The 18,555-nt window shown below is 39.3% G+C and overlaps 3 protein-coding genes across 4 annotated transcripts in view; 2 read left to right on the forward strand and 1 right to left on the reverse strand.

Annotated features, from left to right (window-relative positions):
- Nucleotides 1-8,474: 8,474 nt before the first annotated feature.
- Nucleotides 8,475-11,291, reverse strand: LOC133115733 (tubulin alpha-8 chain-like). Its single transcript, XM_061225389.1, has 4 exons — nt 11,169-11,291; nt 10,506-10,719; nt 9,896-10,044; nt 8,475-9,482 (listed from the first exon to the last, which is right to left on the reverse strand). The coding sequence occupies exons 1-4, from the start codon at nt 11,247-11,249 to the stop codon at nt 8,508-8,510; spliced, it is 1,419 nt and encodes a 472-aa protein (XP_061081373.1). The 5' UTR covers nt 11,250-11,291; the 3' UTR covers nt 8,475-8,507.
- Nucleotides 11,292-11,896: 605 nt separating this feature from the next.
- Nucleotides 11,897-18,555, forward strand: part of rnf216 (ring finger protein 216) — a 39,711-nt gene continuing 33,052 nt past the window's right edge. Inside the window, exons 1-2 of one of the 2 annotated variants that reach the window (XM_061233201.1) lie at nt 11,897-12,027; nt 16,186-16,433. The gene's annotated coding sequence lies outside the window, so the exon portion shown is untranslated. Of the gene's footprint in view, nt 12,028-12,122; nt 12,244-16,185; nt 16,434-18,555 lie in introns of those variants that run through there. The other variant, XM_061233202.1, reaches the window with a different exon arrangement.
- Nucleotides 12,728-13,858, forward strand: uts2r5 (urotensin-2 receptor 5). Its single transcript, XM_061230472.1, has one exon. It carries the CDS (start codon nt 12,728-12,730, stop codon nt 13,856-13,858), a length of 1,131 nt encoding a protein of 376 aa, XP_061086456.1.

Below are 18,555 nucleotides of genomic sequence, written 5' to 3' on the forward strand. Positions count from 1 at the left end.
AAAATAAGGAAAACGGAAGGGATGTCAATACCGAAAGAAAATTAATGATTAATGGCGGATGATTTACACTCAGCTATTGGCTGGATGTCCTTTGTAGATCCCTTAAGGCGCCACAAAAAGGGGCACCTGAAGAGGGTGTTGGGATGGTGGCAGGCTTTAACGTCTGGCTTGCATGAAATCAAAGTTTGGAGGAAGTCAAGGAGAGATTATGAAACTGACACAGACACCAGTGATGAATAGGTTCATTAAAAACAACATAAGGGCTAGTGTTTTTCCACTCATATATTAAGTTGGGGGAAATTCCCAAACCAGAGGGGCCCATGACATAAAATATTGGGGACAGTTCTTTTGAGGTATGAGAAAATGACAATTGGAAAAACAGAAATAATTAATATGATCATTAAAAAACAGGTTATATAAAAGATAAATGTCTTCCCGCTTGACATAATGGGAGCATTTCTTATCAAAAAAGGTACACTTTTGTATGCAAAAAAGATATATAAGGGATAAGTTTTTAGACCTTAGAGCAGGATCCCAGAATTTGGCTTCAGAAGATATCTACGAGCTGGTGAAGAGAGAGCAACACAAGACAGCTGTAGTCAAGCTGGAGTGGCGCGCTCCCTCTGCGCGCCACTCCAGGATATGGATATGGAGAGAGGAGTGACGTACGCGGTGCGGACTCAGCCCAAGAGTTGTGACAGCAGGACTGATGTCGAAGAGGTGTTCACGCGCATCCCTCATCATACAGAAAAGCTGGTGAAAGAGTTAAAGGGCTTTTACAACATGCTTGGAGCCGTGAACTGCACCTGGAGGCCAACAGACGGGACGCGGGGTTCCTCCACGCTACAGAACACCTTCCTGCTGGACCCAAGCAAGAACCTGAAGCCTCCCCCCCTAACCTCAGTGTCAGTGAGGAGAGGCATATGCTGCGGCTGCACTGCAAAACCCCCGACGTGTTCGAAGAAATACCAGTGCACATCCCAGACAACAGGCAGGAGAAGTACGAAGTGCAAAGTCACGTCTTTCGAAAGTCTGGGTCCTGATCCTGCCCCAGATTCCCAAACCAATGCAGCTGTTCAAAGAGCTCATCAACAGCAAGGAGGAGGGATCAAATCCCACAGAAAACGAGATGGCTATATTTAGGGCATGAGTGGTAATTATAATCTATATTACTTGTAGAAGTAGGAAAAGTAATACATAGAAGTAATACATTATAAGTTTCCTTTTATTTTTATGTCTTTTATTTTTTAGAAAGATACTATATACGATATAAATAAGTAGTAGACTTTAGGGGTGTTCGTACCCATTGTATTAATGGAAGTTCAGTAGCTTTTATCTCCGTGAAGGGGGAGCCATAAGATAAGGTAAAGGCCAAAGAGGAGGATGGATATTGGAGGGGTGTACCTTGATTTTTAAACATCGTGGTGGAAAGGTAATTTAGAAAGAGCTAAGAGGGGTATATGTAACTTGCATGTGATTAGCAAACTGCAAAAGATGATATGTACACTGTAATCTGTATAACTCTATTCTTTTGATTGATTATAATAAAGTATATCTTACTATAATCATATGTGATAAAGAGTCTTTAGAGGAATACATTGAATACAGGACATCGATTACCAGATTTGCATCACACCCTTCACTTCGAGACTGGGCTGGAAGTTCAGTAGAACTTACCAGGGCTCCAGGACGTTCGGAGTACTTGAGTTCGTCCCCGAGACACCTCATTGTGAGGTACTGCTCGTGGGAACGTGAGGTCTGAGCTCGGCAACGGGTCCGTGGCTCACGACAATATCTCATCCATTGGGGAAACAAGACCAGGCGAGCCAGGTTTAGCTGGACCCTGATGTAGCTAAAGAGAGTATGCGTGGCAGAGCCATGCCTGTCACCACTGAAGTGGAACCAGACCTCTCACTTTTATACTAATAATAAACGTATATGACATAATATCAGTGATAAAACAGCTCTCCCACGAAACCAGAAGAAATGTAAATATATAATATTTCCCATAAGCTACACTTCCTTCCTTCATTGAGGCATTTTCATCTCAATAGGCTGCTTGTATTAGTAAGAAAAGTGTAAGAAAATGTGTTTTGTGGGTTTAAGAGCATTGCACTGTGGTTTTGGTTGTGCGAGGGCATTGTCTAGTAGCTTTGAGATTTGAGATTGCCTTGGCAGTTGGCAGAGAACCAGTGCCACCACATATCATTTTGAATGTATTGATTCCATTAGCTAAATTGGGGATACTGTGGAAACAGAAGAGCCACCAAATAAATACCATCTGCTTCACTGAATCAAAGCTGTTTGCTTCTTCACTCACTTAATGCTCCGGAATGAATGGACATTTTATTAGAATTACCTCAGAATTTGGCAAGGCATCATCATGTTCGGAACCTGGAGTTTCTAAATCAGTTTCAATTTCCCTGAAGCGGTCTCAGGAAATGTAACAAGATTTAGGGAGTCACGTATGAATATATAAATAACGCTGATTTAGAGATTATTACCTTCGTCTGGGATCATCCTCGGGGATCAATGAATGAATTAGTCCTGCTAGGTGTAGGATTGGCAGAACAGTTCTTTCCATGTGTCCGTGATAACTACACTGATTACACACCAATTCGGTATCTCCTATTGAGTCCAAACATTGACATTTCAGCTGTCTGAGTTCTTATCTATTAATTCTTAATTAAATACACTAGAACTCGATGAATGGTTAAAAAAAAGTATGCTTTTTCGCAGACTCATATAGCTATATAGTGATCAAAACAGCCTGCACCACGTTGTAAGATCCTTATCAATCAGCTGTAACACCCAATATAAAATGCACATAATATTTATCGGTACAACACAATTTTTGTTTTCTTGATGTGCAGAGGTAGCTAACGTTAGCTAGCCAAGATATTTGCCTACTGCCTAATCCACTACGCTAACATTACCCATTTTAACTGATAAAGCTATTGTTAAATGATTTCTCAGATATAACCTATAAGCAGGCAAGCTAGCTAGCTAAAGTTTGCAGCAGCAAACTCATTAGCTAGCAAATATCTCTTACCGAGCTACCTGTGGGCTACCGGAAAAAACTGGCAGGTATTCATAAACAGAAACATTGTGTAGTATTTATTTTATTTATTTACGAGGTACAGTGCACATTAATCAACATTTCAGTTTCTACATCAATGTAAATGTGCCAAAGTTAGAGCTAATTTTCATCTGTAACGTTAGTCCCTGGGCAGGTTGTTCTTGCGGTGTTTACATTAAAAGACCGCTAGGTAATGCTCTGCTATTGCTATTCATGTAAAATAATTCAAATGATCAAATGATGAGGACTTAAATATTGAGTCTTGAAGGGAAAATTCACCCCAATAACACCTCATAAGCTTTGAACAGCATTACATTACACGGGTTCTCCTTGCATAACGCTTAAGTACAGTGAGTAGGCTAGCAGAATCCATAAACCAGTCTCTGCGGGTGGAGTTTGAGCGCCCGTTATCTTCTGGGTAACACAGGCTGGAGATTCAAGCCAAACACGTCCAGTGACGTCACTGGACGTTTTTGTTTTAAGTTTTGCCCCATATCTAGGAAACGGCTACACTGACGATGATTTTAAAAATAGCTACACACATAATTTAAGAATTCAATGCCAGCTAGTTAACTAGCTAGATAGGCTATAGTTAGGTTTTTAAAGGTACTTTGCGATCTACTTAGCCAGCTTAGCTGGCTGATATAGGATATTTCTCATTACACTGGAGAGAATATGCAAGTCTAAAGATCTAAAGTCTGAGCTAAATGAAGATTGAAGGTGTCTAGAATGTAACTTAATATGAAAATACCCTTGGCAGACAATGGGTGTCTCCAGCATAATTATCATTGAAATAGAAAATAAATATTCTAACTATACTTTTAAACAATGCATCGTTATGCATGTTAGCTATAAAAACAAAACCTTAGGTTGATTAGCAACGAACGGCGACATAACACTTTTTGCCAGTAGATGGCCCCCACGTGTAAAAAAATGGGGAGTTAACAGTTTGCAGGTGGCCCGAATCGATTCTTTAATGCAAGCCAAGTTCTCAAGTCTTAATGAACATTTATAATGACCTATCAAGTATTAATGGAACCCCCTGGTGTAAAAACCAAGGAAGTTAATTTAAAAAAGACAGGATTTTGCATTTCAAAAGACAGGAAATGAAATTGATCAGCCCTGTAAATGATACACTTTGATGGAGAGCAGGCTGATGTTTTAGCGTTAAAGGCTGTCTTTTGAGGAAATTTCACTTAAAACATTGTTTTTTTAAACGTTTTTGTTATTCATTTATATTTGGATTCATCAATTCATTTATTGAATTATACATAAAACAGAAATACTCATTTGTGGAAACACCACATTTTCTGATGTACCAACATTAAGGGATTTTATGTACCAGGGGCCATATTACAGAAGCGCCCTATCTTAAATCCAAAGTAACTATATTCAAGCCCTAGCAACAGGTTTTGCTAGGGCTAATATGGACTCCTGACTGAGTGTAAAAATTTACTTTATGCCCAGTGTCTTTCATCGCCTTAACAATAACCAAGTGCCTGCTACCAGTTTTGCATTATTTGGGCTGCCATTGGCTGTGGCAATTAGAACCAATTATCAACCAATGAGCTTGAATTATTGTACAGTAATACAATGTTTTGGTACAAATGTCGGCCCATCAACCATATATTTTTAAACCCGAATTCAAGGACTATAAACACAGGCAGAGGGTGAGTCCACATGTCAGTGAGCCTTTTTCAATGATAGGAAGGGATTTACAATGGTCTTGTAACAATATTTTAACTCAAAAATCTTACATATTGTACCTTTAAATGCCTGTTTCAAGTTGTTCTCCCACTTACAGTAGATATTTGTATAGCTTTATTGGTGCCTATGAAACCACATACTGTAGTATTAATTTAACTTCAGTGGAAGTATTCACACAGCCAGGCGAAGAGGAAAAGTCTTTATTTGTTTTGTTTTATCACAAAACTTTAGCAGACATTCCACAATTGTTTCATTGTTATACCATGCAGAAAGTAATGAGGTGAGGTGGATTTCTGAGAGAAATGTTTACTACCTGGATTTGGAATGTAGCATTCCACACCGTAAAAATGACTATTTCGATTTCTTGCCAAATGTGTCCCGTGTGTAAATCAAAAGAACCTGTCTGGGAAAGAAAAGAAAAAAAAAGAAGATGTTTTTCACTTATTCCAAGGCTATTGCAGTCAATGGCCTTTTAATTTAGTTTATTACACATGACCAACCAATTCCACTTCCTTCTTTCAGCATGTTGTCAGCTAATTGAGAAATGAGTATTAGTACAAGCAAATAGACAATAAGCCAGGTACAAGTGGTTTTGCTTTGTACAGTCAATATTGAGACAGTCAACGTTTTCGACCAAATTATATGCTTTTTTTTATAGGACAGCTGTTATAAATACATCATGCTTTAAAAACCAAGTTAACAATCTAGGAGCATGGATATTAGGTACTAGAAAATTCTATTTGTCAGTCATTCTGTGGAATTTTGTTACTTGAGAGACGATTTTGTGAGGGTGTGGATTGAGCTGAAATAAAAACATACCCTTTGGCCACTATGCCAAAACTAGCAAGGACATGGAAGTTGAGTCATACTGTAGAGAGTTTTGTTTCATCAAAGACTGAAAACAAAGTCAATACCTTAATCTTGGACCTTGGCTCTATATTAGAACCCCCAATGCATTTTAATCAGAGCTGGACACTGGAAGGAGACTGAGAACTAAAAATTCAGATTCATTTATTCTTAGCCATGGAGTCAGGTGATGTTTAAAAAAAGAATAGTGCCAGCTGTTTTAATAATTATTGTGGCTTAAATATTTGTCATTAAGTATTGACAGACAAGCAGGTGATCTGCATGCCAATATGTTTATCTTTGTGGTTATGCCATCTGTCTGCATTTGTCATCAGTCATCATTATTGAAAAATATAGGCATTTTTCTCAGTTAATCCCTTTGGCATAACATGCACAATAGTGTATCTGGCTCCCAGGTGAAAGAATAACTGCATTTATAGCATATCATTAATCATTCTAGTAGCCTGGAAACAAATCCAATTAAAATAAAATGCCCTTAATGTAGGGAAATTGAATTCTCACTAATTGTGGGCTTGCAGTTACATCCATATTATAAGACTGCTAAAAATGCAAAGATGCACCCACATTGTTGTCTTGCCAAGAACCAATTGCTATTTTAAGATGACGAGTGGTATCTTGTCCTACAGAGTACAAATGGCCCAAACATTTCTGGTTGTTAACTTTATTAGCATAATGTGGTTTAATGTGGCAAGTGAATTTCAGCACTGTGCTAATTGTTGGATACTCCATTTGATACTAACCAAAGTAAGATTGCGGTTAAACTTGTGTGGTTTTTAGATGGTTGCAATGATTTTTCACTGAACATATTTGTTATTGCTGTTATTTTCTTGATTGTGAGAGGAATGACTGGAACACTATTGTTCCTGGAACAGTCTATTGGATTACCATGGTAACTAGTATTGCAGAACAGAACCCTGTGGATGTCTTAACCACAAACACATGCACAATCTGCCCCTCAACTGTGCACTGCTGGGCTTTTATGCCATCATTTCTCTTGTTTGATAAGAATATTGCCTGCACTTTGTACCTTTACATCAATGTCTAGTTCAACTCTTTTAATTTATATTGATTTACCATTGCAAATAGTGGCTGCATCAATACACTTTTGCGGTTCTTTGTTGAATTAGGTCTATACAGTTTTCACAGAGTAAGAATTGATTGCTGCTGTTTTTTCTGGGAAAGAAAATAATGCTGTTTTACTTGACTCATAAAAGGAATCTCTTATGACGTAGATGTGATGCATAATTACTTGTGCCGGTCCTGAATTCACATTTTAACCAAACTAAAATGTTTAGCTCTTTTTAATGTTTTGTTTTCTGATTCATCTTGGGTATGTCCACAAATGTTAAACCAATGTGGCTAAAACTTTGTGAGATGAACAAAAACCACAATAGAGCAATATGCTCCTTGATCAGTTTATCAAAAAAAAAGAATTCTCTCCCTAATGTTGCATCTTTAGTGTACAATGCATAGAGCAGGCTTTTTTGAAGCCTTGAATTCCATTTCACTGACAGCACAAATTTGTTATTTACAACTTTGAAAAGGCTTTATTCCTCTAGGCCTGGGGTCGGGGTCCACTGATGTTGTAAAGGTACCATATGGGATCTGCACCTATCCCTGGCAAAATCTAACCACCATTGGCCCTTGATTGCATTCTCTGCTCCTGGTCCATTCTCTGACGTCGCTAAATGTTAACACAGAGGTGACCACTGGGCTCTGGGACTATTCAAAAAACCCGTCACTGCTCTTTGCAAACAGTTTCTGCCATTTTAGATACTAAAACCAGGCAGAGAAAGCTGATGGGGAAACTCCAGGAGGTTGCGCCACAGCACCTCTTGGATTTTTCTCTTTTTCTGTATGTTGGTAGATGATTATGAGAACAAAATTGAATTGTGTTTCCCAGTTTGCCAGGTGTCTCTAAAAAATGCAGGTCCATAAATTTGTATGTAGGGATTTTTTAAATACAGAATTCATATTACACCTCAGAAAACATGTATCGACATCCATTTTGGATGTTTGGTCCTAAACATGCACTTTTATTCTCCAGGGACTAATTTTGGGGAGTTATATCGCCAAAAGTATACACTTTGTGTAATTGCGTAAATGAGGTATCTGAGAATATTTTTCCATTGTGTAAAGAGAAAACACATTACTAATAACATTGGCGGAGATATGACCCATAGAATATGAATTGTGGCCATTATTGGCACATTTATACCCATGTCAGAAATTTCACCTGACCCTCTACTTGATGTTTAAGTTACAGCCTTAATCAACTTCTCTAGAAATAATTCTTTTTGGCACTTGTGGGTTTTTGTTTATACAACACTTGCAACTATCCTAACTCCATACATCTTTAAATACCTGGAACACCCCTATAAAATTTTAATTAGTTGTTTCCACCAATTACCCTGGCTAATTGAATCAATCGGCTGGTCAGACCAGCAGACTCACTTGTATGAAACCTTTTACGGTGATTCAATCTACAGGGACAGAGTTCTCAGCTGTCAGTCGTGCTCATCATGAAATGCAGCTAAAATGATGGGATGAAAGTAATTCAAGCCAGAAGGTAGCATGAAACCAGAAACAGGTATGGCCCCAGTTGTTCTAAATGAACTGAAAGTCTACATCAGTAGCTCAAGTTCAGTCCTGCCATTCACCCGGGTTATTGCATAATATATATATATAAATCAAACCAACCTCTTTAGACACACAAGAAATGTTCAAATGCAAAGCACTGTACTTGGTGTTGACCAAGTGAAAAGGAGAAGCCACTGAACCAATGAACACCTGCCATCCAAAACAAACAAGACACTGCAACTTTAATGCTTAGATTTATTAATACAAACACAATTCAGTACTCATCCTCTTCCTCACAACAATCTGTAGAATCCATCCCAACTTCCTCATAGTCCTTCTCCAGTGCTGCCATATCTTCTCTGGCCTCTGTGAACTCTCCCTCCTCCATGCCCTCCCCCACATACCAGTGCACAAAAGCCCGCTTGGCGTACATCAGGTCAAACTTGTGGTCTAGGCGGCACCAGGCCTCGGCAATGGCGGTGGTGTTGCTCAGCATGCACACGGCTCTCTGGACCTTCGCCAGGTCTCCACCAGGAACCACGGTGGGGGGCTGGTAGTTGATGCCGACCTTGAAGCCTGTGGGACACCAGTCCACAAACTGAATTGAGCGGCGATTCTTGATGCTAGCAATGGCGGCATTGACATCTTTGGGCACCACGTCGCCACGGTACAGCAGGCAACAGGCCATGTACTTCCCTCGACGTGGGTCGCACTTCACCATCTGGTTAGAGGGTTCGAAACAGGCATTTGTGATTTCAGCCACAGAGAGCTGCTCATGGTAGGCCTTCTCTGCAGAGATTATAGGAGAGTAGGTGACCAGGGGGAAGTGGATACGAGGGTAGGGCACCAGGTTGGTCTGGAACTCTGTGAGGTCAACGTTAAGGGCCCCATCAAAGCGCAAGGACGCGGTGATGGAGGAAATTATCTGGGCAACGAGGCGGTTGAGGTTGGTGTAGGATGGGCGTTCCACATCAAGGTTGCGCATGCAGATGTCGAAGATAGCCTCATTATCAACCATAAAGGAACAGTCCGAGTGCTCCAGGGTGGTGTGGGTGGTCAGGATGGAGTTGTAGGGCTCCACCACAGCTGTGGACACCTGGGGAGCTGGGTACACTGAGAATTCCAGCTTGGACTTCTTCCCATAGTCCACAGACATGCGCTCCATGAGTAGAGAGGCGAACCCCGAGCCAGTTCCCCCTCCAAAACTGTGGAAGATGAGAAAGCCCTGGAGTCCCGTGCACTGGTCAGACTGGAGAGAGCACAGGACATGCATAACACATTAGTCACATCTTCCATTAACACAGATTTCTACATGCAAGTCCAGGAGCTCATTGTGAAGAGGTCACAGAGCTGAAGTGCATTGAAGAGCTAGTTCTTGTTCAGTGTGAAATGGCCAACAACTCAACATTCCAGTAACATGGAAGAGAACACCATAGGCTGGTGTTCACCATTGAGGCATCAGGACAGTGGTTGGCCATACCTACCATAACTGTGGACAGTCAAATTAAAAATCCTTTTTATAAAACAGGGCTTAGAAGAACCTTAGCATTCAGCATAGGTCCACCATTACTGCTCTTCAAACTGGCCACCAAATGAACCTGTAATTACATCCAGATAGTTTCTGGTAAATGGAAGACCATTACATAATCAATTCAGTCTTACCATCTTGCGCATGCGGTCCAAAACAGATTCAATGATCTCCTTCCCAACGGTGTAGTGTCCTCGAGCATAGTTATTGGCAGCATCCTCTTTCCCAGTTATGAGCTGCTCTGGATGGTACAGCTGACGGTAGGCTCCAGTTCGTATTTCATCTCGGAAATATCGTTCAGATTTAGAATTTTTTTTTTATTTTTATTTTTTTTTTTTAAATGAACAACCCACTGACCTCTGAATAGCATGGTCTAGAAACCACACACTCATCCATACAGTTAACATTAGGAAAGGGAGGAGCTCAACCCTTAGAATACATTTTTTGGAACTCATTTTAAAAATTAAGTCCGTTCTAAAAGCCCATTACATTACCAGTTGTGTCGATTACATCAGAATTATTCAGTTATACCCTGTTAACTGCTCTACACAGAGTTATACTACATCAGAAATGTCCAATTGACATGCAAATCACATGATTGCATTACTAGCTGATCCAGTTCATAGACTTGGATGGAAGCCTCTTGGTGCCTCCTAGAACCACAGAGAAGGCCTTTTGAAATTCCATTAGGACACATACCCCATGTGTCAAACAGGTAATCCCACCAACCAGGCTGTTACTCACCCACCACTGTTGGTTCCAGATCAATAAATACAGCCCTGGGAACGTACTTTCCCGCTTGTGTTTCACTGAAAAATGTTCCAAAGGAGGAATCTATTGGAAGGGAGCCACTGGCGGTCCCGTCAGGACTGAATCCATGTTCCAGGCAGTACAGCTCCCAGCAGGAATTTCCCATCTGGACACCTGCTTGGCCAATGTGCACAGAGATGCACTCCCTCTGTAGAGACCGCACATGTAGACTTGGTTAAAGTTAAGATTAGGGGTGTTCACACCTCAAGGCTGGGTTGTCATCACATTATTTCAGTCCTCAACTACAGTACATTCAGCTGGAGGGGGGAGGAATTGTGTCAATGGCCCAGTTTCAAGCCACAGGTTGATAATTAACAAAGGTGATCCACTTGCACCAGACTAGGTGTAGTGGATTAGAAGATGCAATCATTCATCTATAAATCAATGTATTATTTATTCATTTATTTTTAATTGAAAAACTGAGGTGGGACACTGCATTACAGATTGTCAAGAACTGGCCTAATCAAGCTTGTACAAAACTAAATAAACCAGCCGGACAACCTGGTGTACCATGCAGAAAAAAAAGAAAAGAATCGCATGCAGCTGTCTTTTGCGACCAGCCACATGAATATAAGGAAATTAGAATTTGAATATTACCATTTCTGCCTCTAGCTGCTCTGCCGTGAACTCAGTATGAACAAGACTGTTGAACCAAGCCTGCACCTGAATCAAACACATAGCCAAGTGCCACAGACATGCTTTATTGTGAATACTAATTGATTACAGGTGTCCCTCGTATAGCCAGCAATGTATTCAGACCATGTTATATCATGTATGTAATCTTCAAGCTCATTTTAAATCTATTGAAGCCTGGCACACACTACAGGAATTTTCAAATCATAATGTGTGGGAGACCCCACACATAATTAAATATTTCTAAATATTTTCAATCATCAGAACACAAATATCTTTTTCTCATTTTCTTAATTAGGTCCTTTTTGTGTTTAGAGGGATTATTTACTTTACTAAGTCACATTATGTCAGAAAGAGCTATGCATGACCAATAAAAGTCTGCCAAATGCCAGTAATGTAAAAGTTGTGCTGTATTGCAAGCAACAAGGCTACAAAATCTAAAAAGAGATTACAAAATGATTTAACCTAAATTAAAGACTGAGTAATGCAATATGCTCCTAATTGGTTAAGGTGTTGACACATAGCCACAAAAACAAACCATTTGGGAGATAATGAAGGATCCAAATATCGAGAAAATGATAACGTGCCAAACCTGCATTGTGTGGTGGGAGAAATTCAATTAGGCTATATTATGACAGAACTTAAACACGTGTTTGACAACCTACTTAGGAGCCCATCGTTTTCCCTCTTGAATTTGATCAGTTTAAATTGTTACCTCATTTTATACAGTTGCTCCCAATATAGCACAGAAAGCACAATGTGAACATGGGACTTGTATTCCTCATGACACTTATATCTAATTGATATAATGCGGCTTAAGAGGGTAAGTAATCCCTCTAAACATGTAAAGCACCTAATTGAGAAGAAATTACATTGTTAAAATTGTGGGACTGCAATTGCGGTTGGAACGAAAGCCACCATATACGGCAGCCCTCCAGGAATGATGTTGCAGACCACTGACAACCTGTGGAAGCTCCTGCGCTTGGAATTCACACTGCTTCCATGCCTGATTCTGCTAAACAACCCCTCCTCTTTTGTCGTGAGTCTAATCCCACCCTTCCTCGAGTTTACGGGAAGGAAAGATATTACTTCACCCAGGGGCTACAAACTAGAAATGTGCGCACTCTCCAGATATAAATTGCTCTAATCAAGCACCGTTGAAGCCGACGCACTACTTTGAAGCTGCTCGCGGGTCAGTTGGCGACGGGGAGAGGTTTTGCGTTTACCATTGAGCATACGTGGGGATTTCATCATTTCTCAAGAAGGCTATTTTTTTAAATTTTTTAGAAAATATTGTGATTCAATCGACTGTGATTTCATCCATTTGTTGTTTCATTTAAAAATATATATTTTCCTAAGACGTTTTAAAGATGTGCATCATTATTTAATGTATACCACTTAAAACACAGCTTCGTTATGGGGCCCGGAATCTTGACCGAACAATATTAACAAGTTTTTGATTCATTTTCAAAACAAATGGAACCAGTTTTTTTTCGGTGAGACATTTTCTTCACTTTGGAAAGATGGGTTCAACTGACTGTGTAGGAGCTCTTCATGCTTGGAATCCGGTGAATGCCTCTTCGTTCGCCTTTTTAAATTCATCATCGCCCTCACCCTCTCCGCAAAGCCCCGGCTCGTTCAATGAGATCTTCATAACATCTCTACTTGGGACAGTACTAGCCGTGATGTGCTTAATTGGGGTGGTTGGAAATGTTTACACCCTGGTCATTATGAACATTTCGGTACGGGTCGGTTGTTCAATGTACGTTTATATTATAAACTTAGCATTTGCTGATTTACTGTACTTGGCCACAATCCCCTTCGTGGTCTGTACCTATTTTATGAAGGACTGGTATTTTGGAGATATCGGGTGTCGGATTCTTTTCAGCCTCGATTTCCTTACCATGCACGGTAGTATCTTTATTCTGACCGTAATGAGTACTGAGCGGTACCTGGCGGTTGTTAAACCTCTGGATACTTTTGGGAGATCCAGGCACTACAGGCGGACAGTAACCTGTGCAGTTTGGCTTGTGTCGTTTTTGCTCGCTCTCCCGAATATGATCATGATTGATCTTAAACGGACTGTTCAGAATGGACAGGTGAAACGCATGTGCCACCCGACCTGGCAAATGAAAACCTACAAGGTGTATCTGACTGTATTATTCAATACCTGCATCTTGGCTCCTGGCATTGTTATTGGGTATTTATATGTTAGATTAGCCAGGACTTATTGGATGTCCCAGACCACGGAATGTACAACAAAAGAAACCAATCGCTGCCCCAAGCAGAAAGTGCTTTACATGATCCTCGGCATCGTTGTTGCCTATTGGGCTTGCTTCTTACCTTTTTGGTTATGGCAACTACTTAGCATCTATTACTTTGGACATGGCCATTTATCTCATAAGACAATGGTGTACGTTAATTTCATAGTCACTTGTCTAGCATATAGCAACAGTTGCATCAATCCATTTCTTTATACATTATTGACGAAGAATTACAAGGAATATTTGAAAGGACGACAAAAGAGTTTTGTGGGGTTTAAAAGGAAATTTAGACCAGCGTCGCAAAGATCTGTGTCATCAGGAAGTCACCAGTTCACAGAGACATTGGCCATCGCGCACCTTAAGGGAGTTACGGACGCTTGTAATGTATAATTGCTCAATATTAACACGCGCGTGTGTGTGGTTACAATAGAAAGTTACATCACAATCCTCCTACAGCCTATCTAAAAAGCTAATACAATGTGTAACTGCAATTATACCTCTATAATTCTAAATATAGTTTGAGAATGGCTCCTAATGATTAGCTTTCCCCTGACAATTTGCTCGCCTAATTAATGTGAATACCTTATATACATAGAATCATTTACCAATATTTGTTCTATGTTGGTGAAAATTTTAGTAAATTATGGAAAATAGTAGGCTACGCTTTAATATTATCCAGATCAAATAAAACCGTAAAATGTTCACAGTCGATTATAACAAAAATAATACATAACAAAATTTTTGTAGTCGTCAAAATAATTACAATAACTATAATTCAGACATGACTGGCAAGGATTTCCTTCTGAGAGACAAAAATAAATAGGTAGGCCAGTGGTTGGCTCTTGCTAATTTACTCATCTCAGTCATAAAGAAAGTATCTTAATCACTTTTTTTCCCACTTACTGTACTTGTTAATTAACAAATGCAATTTATATACAAGTGATTCACTTTAATCAATTATTTATAATTCTAGATTATGAATGACTGAATTATGTTGTCATTTTTGTAATTTATCTATCTTCAAATTCACATCCTACATGGAACTGTATTAGAAAATATAAGCTGCTGAATATGAAGGGCTGGTCAAATAGATAACATGTACAGTATCTTGCTCATACATAGAAACTGAACAGTCTCTTCAGAGTGCTGAAAATCTGATTGCTATGCATTATAATTTAGAGTTTAATTTTTCATATCATGCATTCATTGTTTACTGTAGGTCACATAGTACTGAGTAAATGTGAAAAGTATAGATATGTACAGTAAAAATAATATTGAACATTTTGCCATATCATTAAGTTTATTTTGTTTTAATTTTTTTTTATTTACTTATTTACAAATGTACTTGCTTGTTTGTTTTAAATGTAGTTCATTTAGCAGAGCAACCAGAGCAACTATATACAATTAACTTACCTGTATACAGTTGGTTATTTTACTTAAGAAATGAAGGGACAAATACCATGATGATATAATGCCCCCAGGTGCGAAGTGCTGCTACAATTTACAAGCCCAGTTCCCTCACCATTATTCTGCCATGCCACCCCAAAAACATTCGTCTTTTTGGGAAGGGAATACGCAAACAATACACAGGTCTTTTATTTGCTGATCAATTACGATAACGTCTTCTGCTCTGAAAATTATATTTGCTTTGGTTACAATCAATGTCCTTCATCAAAGCCATTGTGGTGCACTGAACAAAGATATCATTCAACAAGCACTTCTCTAACTTGGGGCTGGTGGGTGGCTGATCCACTGTGTTGAGAAGACAGAGGGCACTAGTGTATGGACACACCCTGATATTTATTCCTGTCCAGTGTGTGCAGCATCCCCAGTGGCCATAAGGCCACCAATGAGTAATGTTTTCTCATGATTGTCTTTTCTCATTGTGCAAGAGCAACTTCTCTGTCATCTGAAGTCTGCCACTATCAGCTGTGCACTACATATGTACATCAGAGCCAGTCACTGCATACTAGCTGAGTTGGTGGGTTAAAAACTGAATGAAGCCTTATGGTTTCCCTTATGACCAAAAGGACTTCTCAAAAGCCCCAATAGAAAAGCTGTAAACGTTGAGTTCACAGCACTGTCTGTTAATAAAAAATCTGATTTATTTGAATTTTAGAAATGTGTATGGGCCTGTGAATGATGTCTTCTTATGGCCAGGTGCATTTCAGTTGTCCTCCATAGAAATTATTTGATATCAGATATTGATACGGATAACTGAGCCTATGTTTTATCAGAACATAATTATGAGCTATGATGACAAGATACCATGAATTATGTATTATAATAAGTAGTGTTAATATATGTGTGGATCCTTTGTTGTTCAAAAATTATATTTATTTTTATTGCCATTAAAATGTATTTTGTTTCTGATATCGGTTATTGGTGTGCTTAAAAGTAGTTTTTGTACAAATGTTGATGTATGTTGAAAGTAGTCATTAATCATCTTCTTAAGGTGTTTGTGTTGTAAAATACATGATGAAATTGTAAATCTTGTAAAGTCACAATAAACATTGCTAGTAGAAATATTCATGAAATAAAGAAATGTTTAAAATATTATGTTTTAGATATTCTTGCCATTACAAGAGACATGCATCATTTAGCCTCACAACATTTATTAGGATGTTTGAAATGGCTATTTACTGTTCAGTAACATGCTCCAAATCATTAGAGAAGATACTGCCATCCTTTATTCCATGCTGTACATCTGTTTCTAGGTTGTGTGCTCCTGGATCAGGGTCTGGAGTCTATCCCAGTAGACAGTGGGTGAAGGGCAGGAATACACCCTGGACATGTTGCCAATCCATCGCAGGGCCTGCTTAACATTCATATGGCTGGCATAATTTACACTGTCCAGTTAATCTAATTTGCATGCCTATGAAGCCAGTATACCAGGAGGAGACCCATGTGGAAACAGGGAGAACCTGCAAGCTCCAAACAGAGGGAGCCCTGACCAGGATTCAAGGTCAGTACCTTGCTTATGCGGTGACAGCGCAATTTTACCACTTACTTACAATTTAATTTAATTAATCTCAGTCTAAAGGAAATATATTTTGTCATTCCATTACTTCCTGTTTCACTAGAGTATAAAAATGAGGTAACAAGCATGCACAATCCCGTTGTCAACCATCAGCATGGGAAAAGTCAAAGAGCTATCAATTCAGAAGACACAGATGGTCATTGACCATCACAAGTTGGGTAATGGGTATAAGAAAATCCATAAATTTAAACAAACTGCTTAGCACTGCAAGGGCATAATAGAAAGGTGTAAATAACTTGGAATGGTTGCAAAAGTGCCTGGAACTTGCACCCCAGATCAACAAGCCTTTAATAGCAATTAATATCTAAGTGAACGGAAATGAACCCGACCTCTAAATGGTACAACATTAAACATGACATGATTTCTTCAAATTTTAAAGAAAGATAAAAGAAAAAGAAAAAGGTCCTGTGCAAAGGTTTGGGGGCCCTGTCAGTTAACACTTCATAACTCCACTTTGGGTAGCTATAATGGCTTATTAATGCTTCCTGTAGCCACTTTTGGAAATTTTCCTTGCAGAACACCTCTAGCTCAGAAATATTCTTCAGCATGTACAGCATGTTTGAGATCTCTCCACAGATTTTCGATAATATTCAAGTCTGGGCACTGTGATGGCCATTACAAAACCTTCATCCATCTTTCCTGGAGATACTTTGTGTTTGATTTCGAGGTTTGCTTTGGATCATTGTCTTGCTGGAATACCCAACCTTTCTTCAACATCAATGTCTGACCTTTGAACATTAGCCTCTAGGATTTCTTGATATTTGGTGGAATCCATTCTTTCCTCCACTCACACAATATTTCCTGTGTCCCCAGCTGCCACACAGCCCCAAAGCATAATGGATCCACCTTCATGCTTTACAGTTGGGAAGGTGTTCTTATCTGCAAAGGCTTCACCATTTTTTCTCCTACTTTGGAGGTTCTATTTTGGTTTTGTCAGTCCAAAGCACATTGTTCCAAAAGGCTTCAGGCTTCTCAATGTCTTCTTTTGCATACTTCAGACGCTACATTTTGAGTTGATGTCTTTCTTTTCGGCAACTCTGCCATGTATGTCTTTGTTGTTTAAAGTATGTTGTGTCCTGTGTACAGCTAGACCTGTGTTTGCTACTCTTTTTTGCAGTGATTTGTGGCATTTCTCACCAGGGCCATTCTCTGAAATCTTTCTTTGTCTTCCAGACCTTGCCTTGACTTCAACGGTTGCATTTATCTTCCATTTTTGAATAATGTTTCTGACAGGGCAACCTGGGCAGCCTGTAGCATAGTGGTTAAGGTACATGACTGGGACACACAAGGTTGGTGGTTCTAATCCTGGTGTAGCCACAATTAGATCTACACAGCTGTTGGTCCCTTGAGCAAGGCCCTTAACCCTGCATTGCTCCAGGGGAAGATTGTCTCCTGCTTAGTCTAATCAACTGTACGTTGCTCTGGATAAGAGCGTCTGCCAAATGCCAATAATGTAATGTATCAATATTAATGTTTTGTTCCATCAACAGAAACAATAGAAATACATTTATATATACAATAAATATTTGATTGCTGTATATTTCTAATTAGATTTTTGTTCATTTGTTTCATGGATTTTCATTTCCATTTTATTTTCCATTTTAATTTGTGACATGGAGTTCACATTGATTGGAATAAGACTTTTTTATTTCAGCACTCCATAATTTAGAGTAATGCTACTGGCAGCAGTAAAGTGTAGTGCCCTTTCTGTCATTGGTCCTCATCAGCCTCTCATTCAAGCTTTTCACAATGTCATCATGTCCATGATCAGCTTGATCTGGTCAAGGCTTGCTGTATAACAATAACACTAATTAGGCTTTGACTTATGAATCCTATCAGTGTGCTTAGCGTCACTTGTATTTGTAACAGGTGCAGCTCATGGTTTGATCATTCCTGTGGAAAAAAGGCAAGAGATGGCAAACTACACCTGGCTAGTACAGAGAGGGGAGACATTCCCTTTTTATTTTTATTTTTTTACTTTTGTATCAGAGCAGTTGCGTGCAAAAAGCCCTGAATGAAATTTACATGAACTAAAGCAGTGCACTGT

This window comes from Conger conger, chromosome 2 (genome assembly GCF_963514075.1).
Source record: "Conger conger chromosome 2, fConCon1.1, whole genome shotgun sequence".
Taxonomy (NCBI): domain Eukaryota; kingdom Metazoa; phylum Chordata; class Actinopteri; order Anguilliformes; family Congridae; genus Conger; species Conger conger.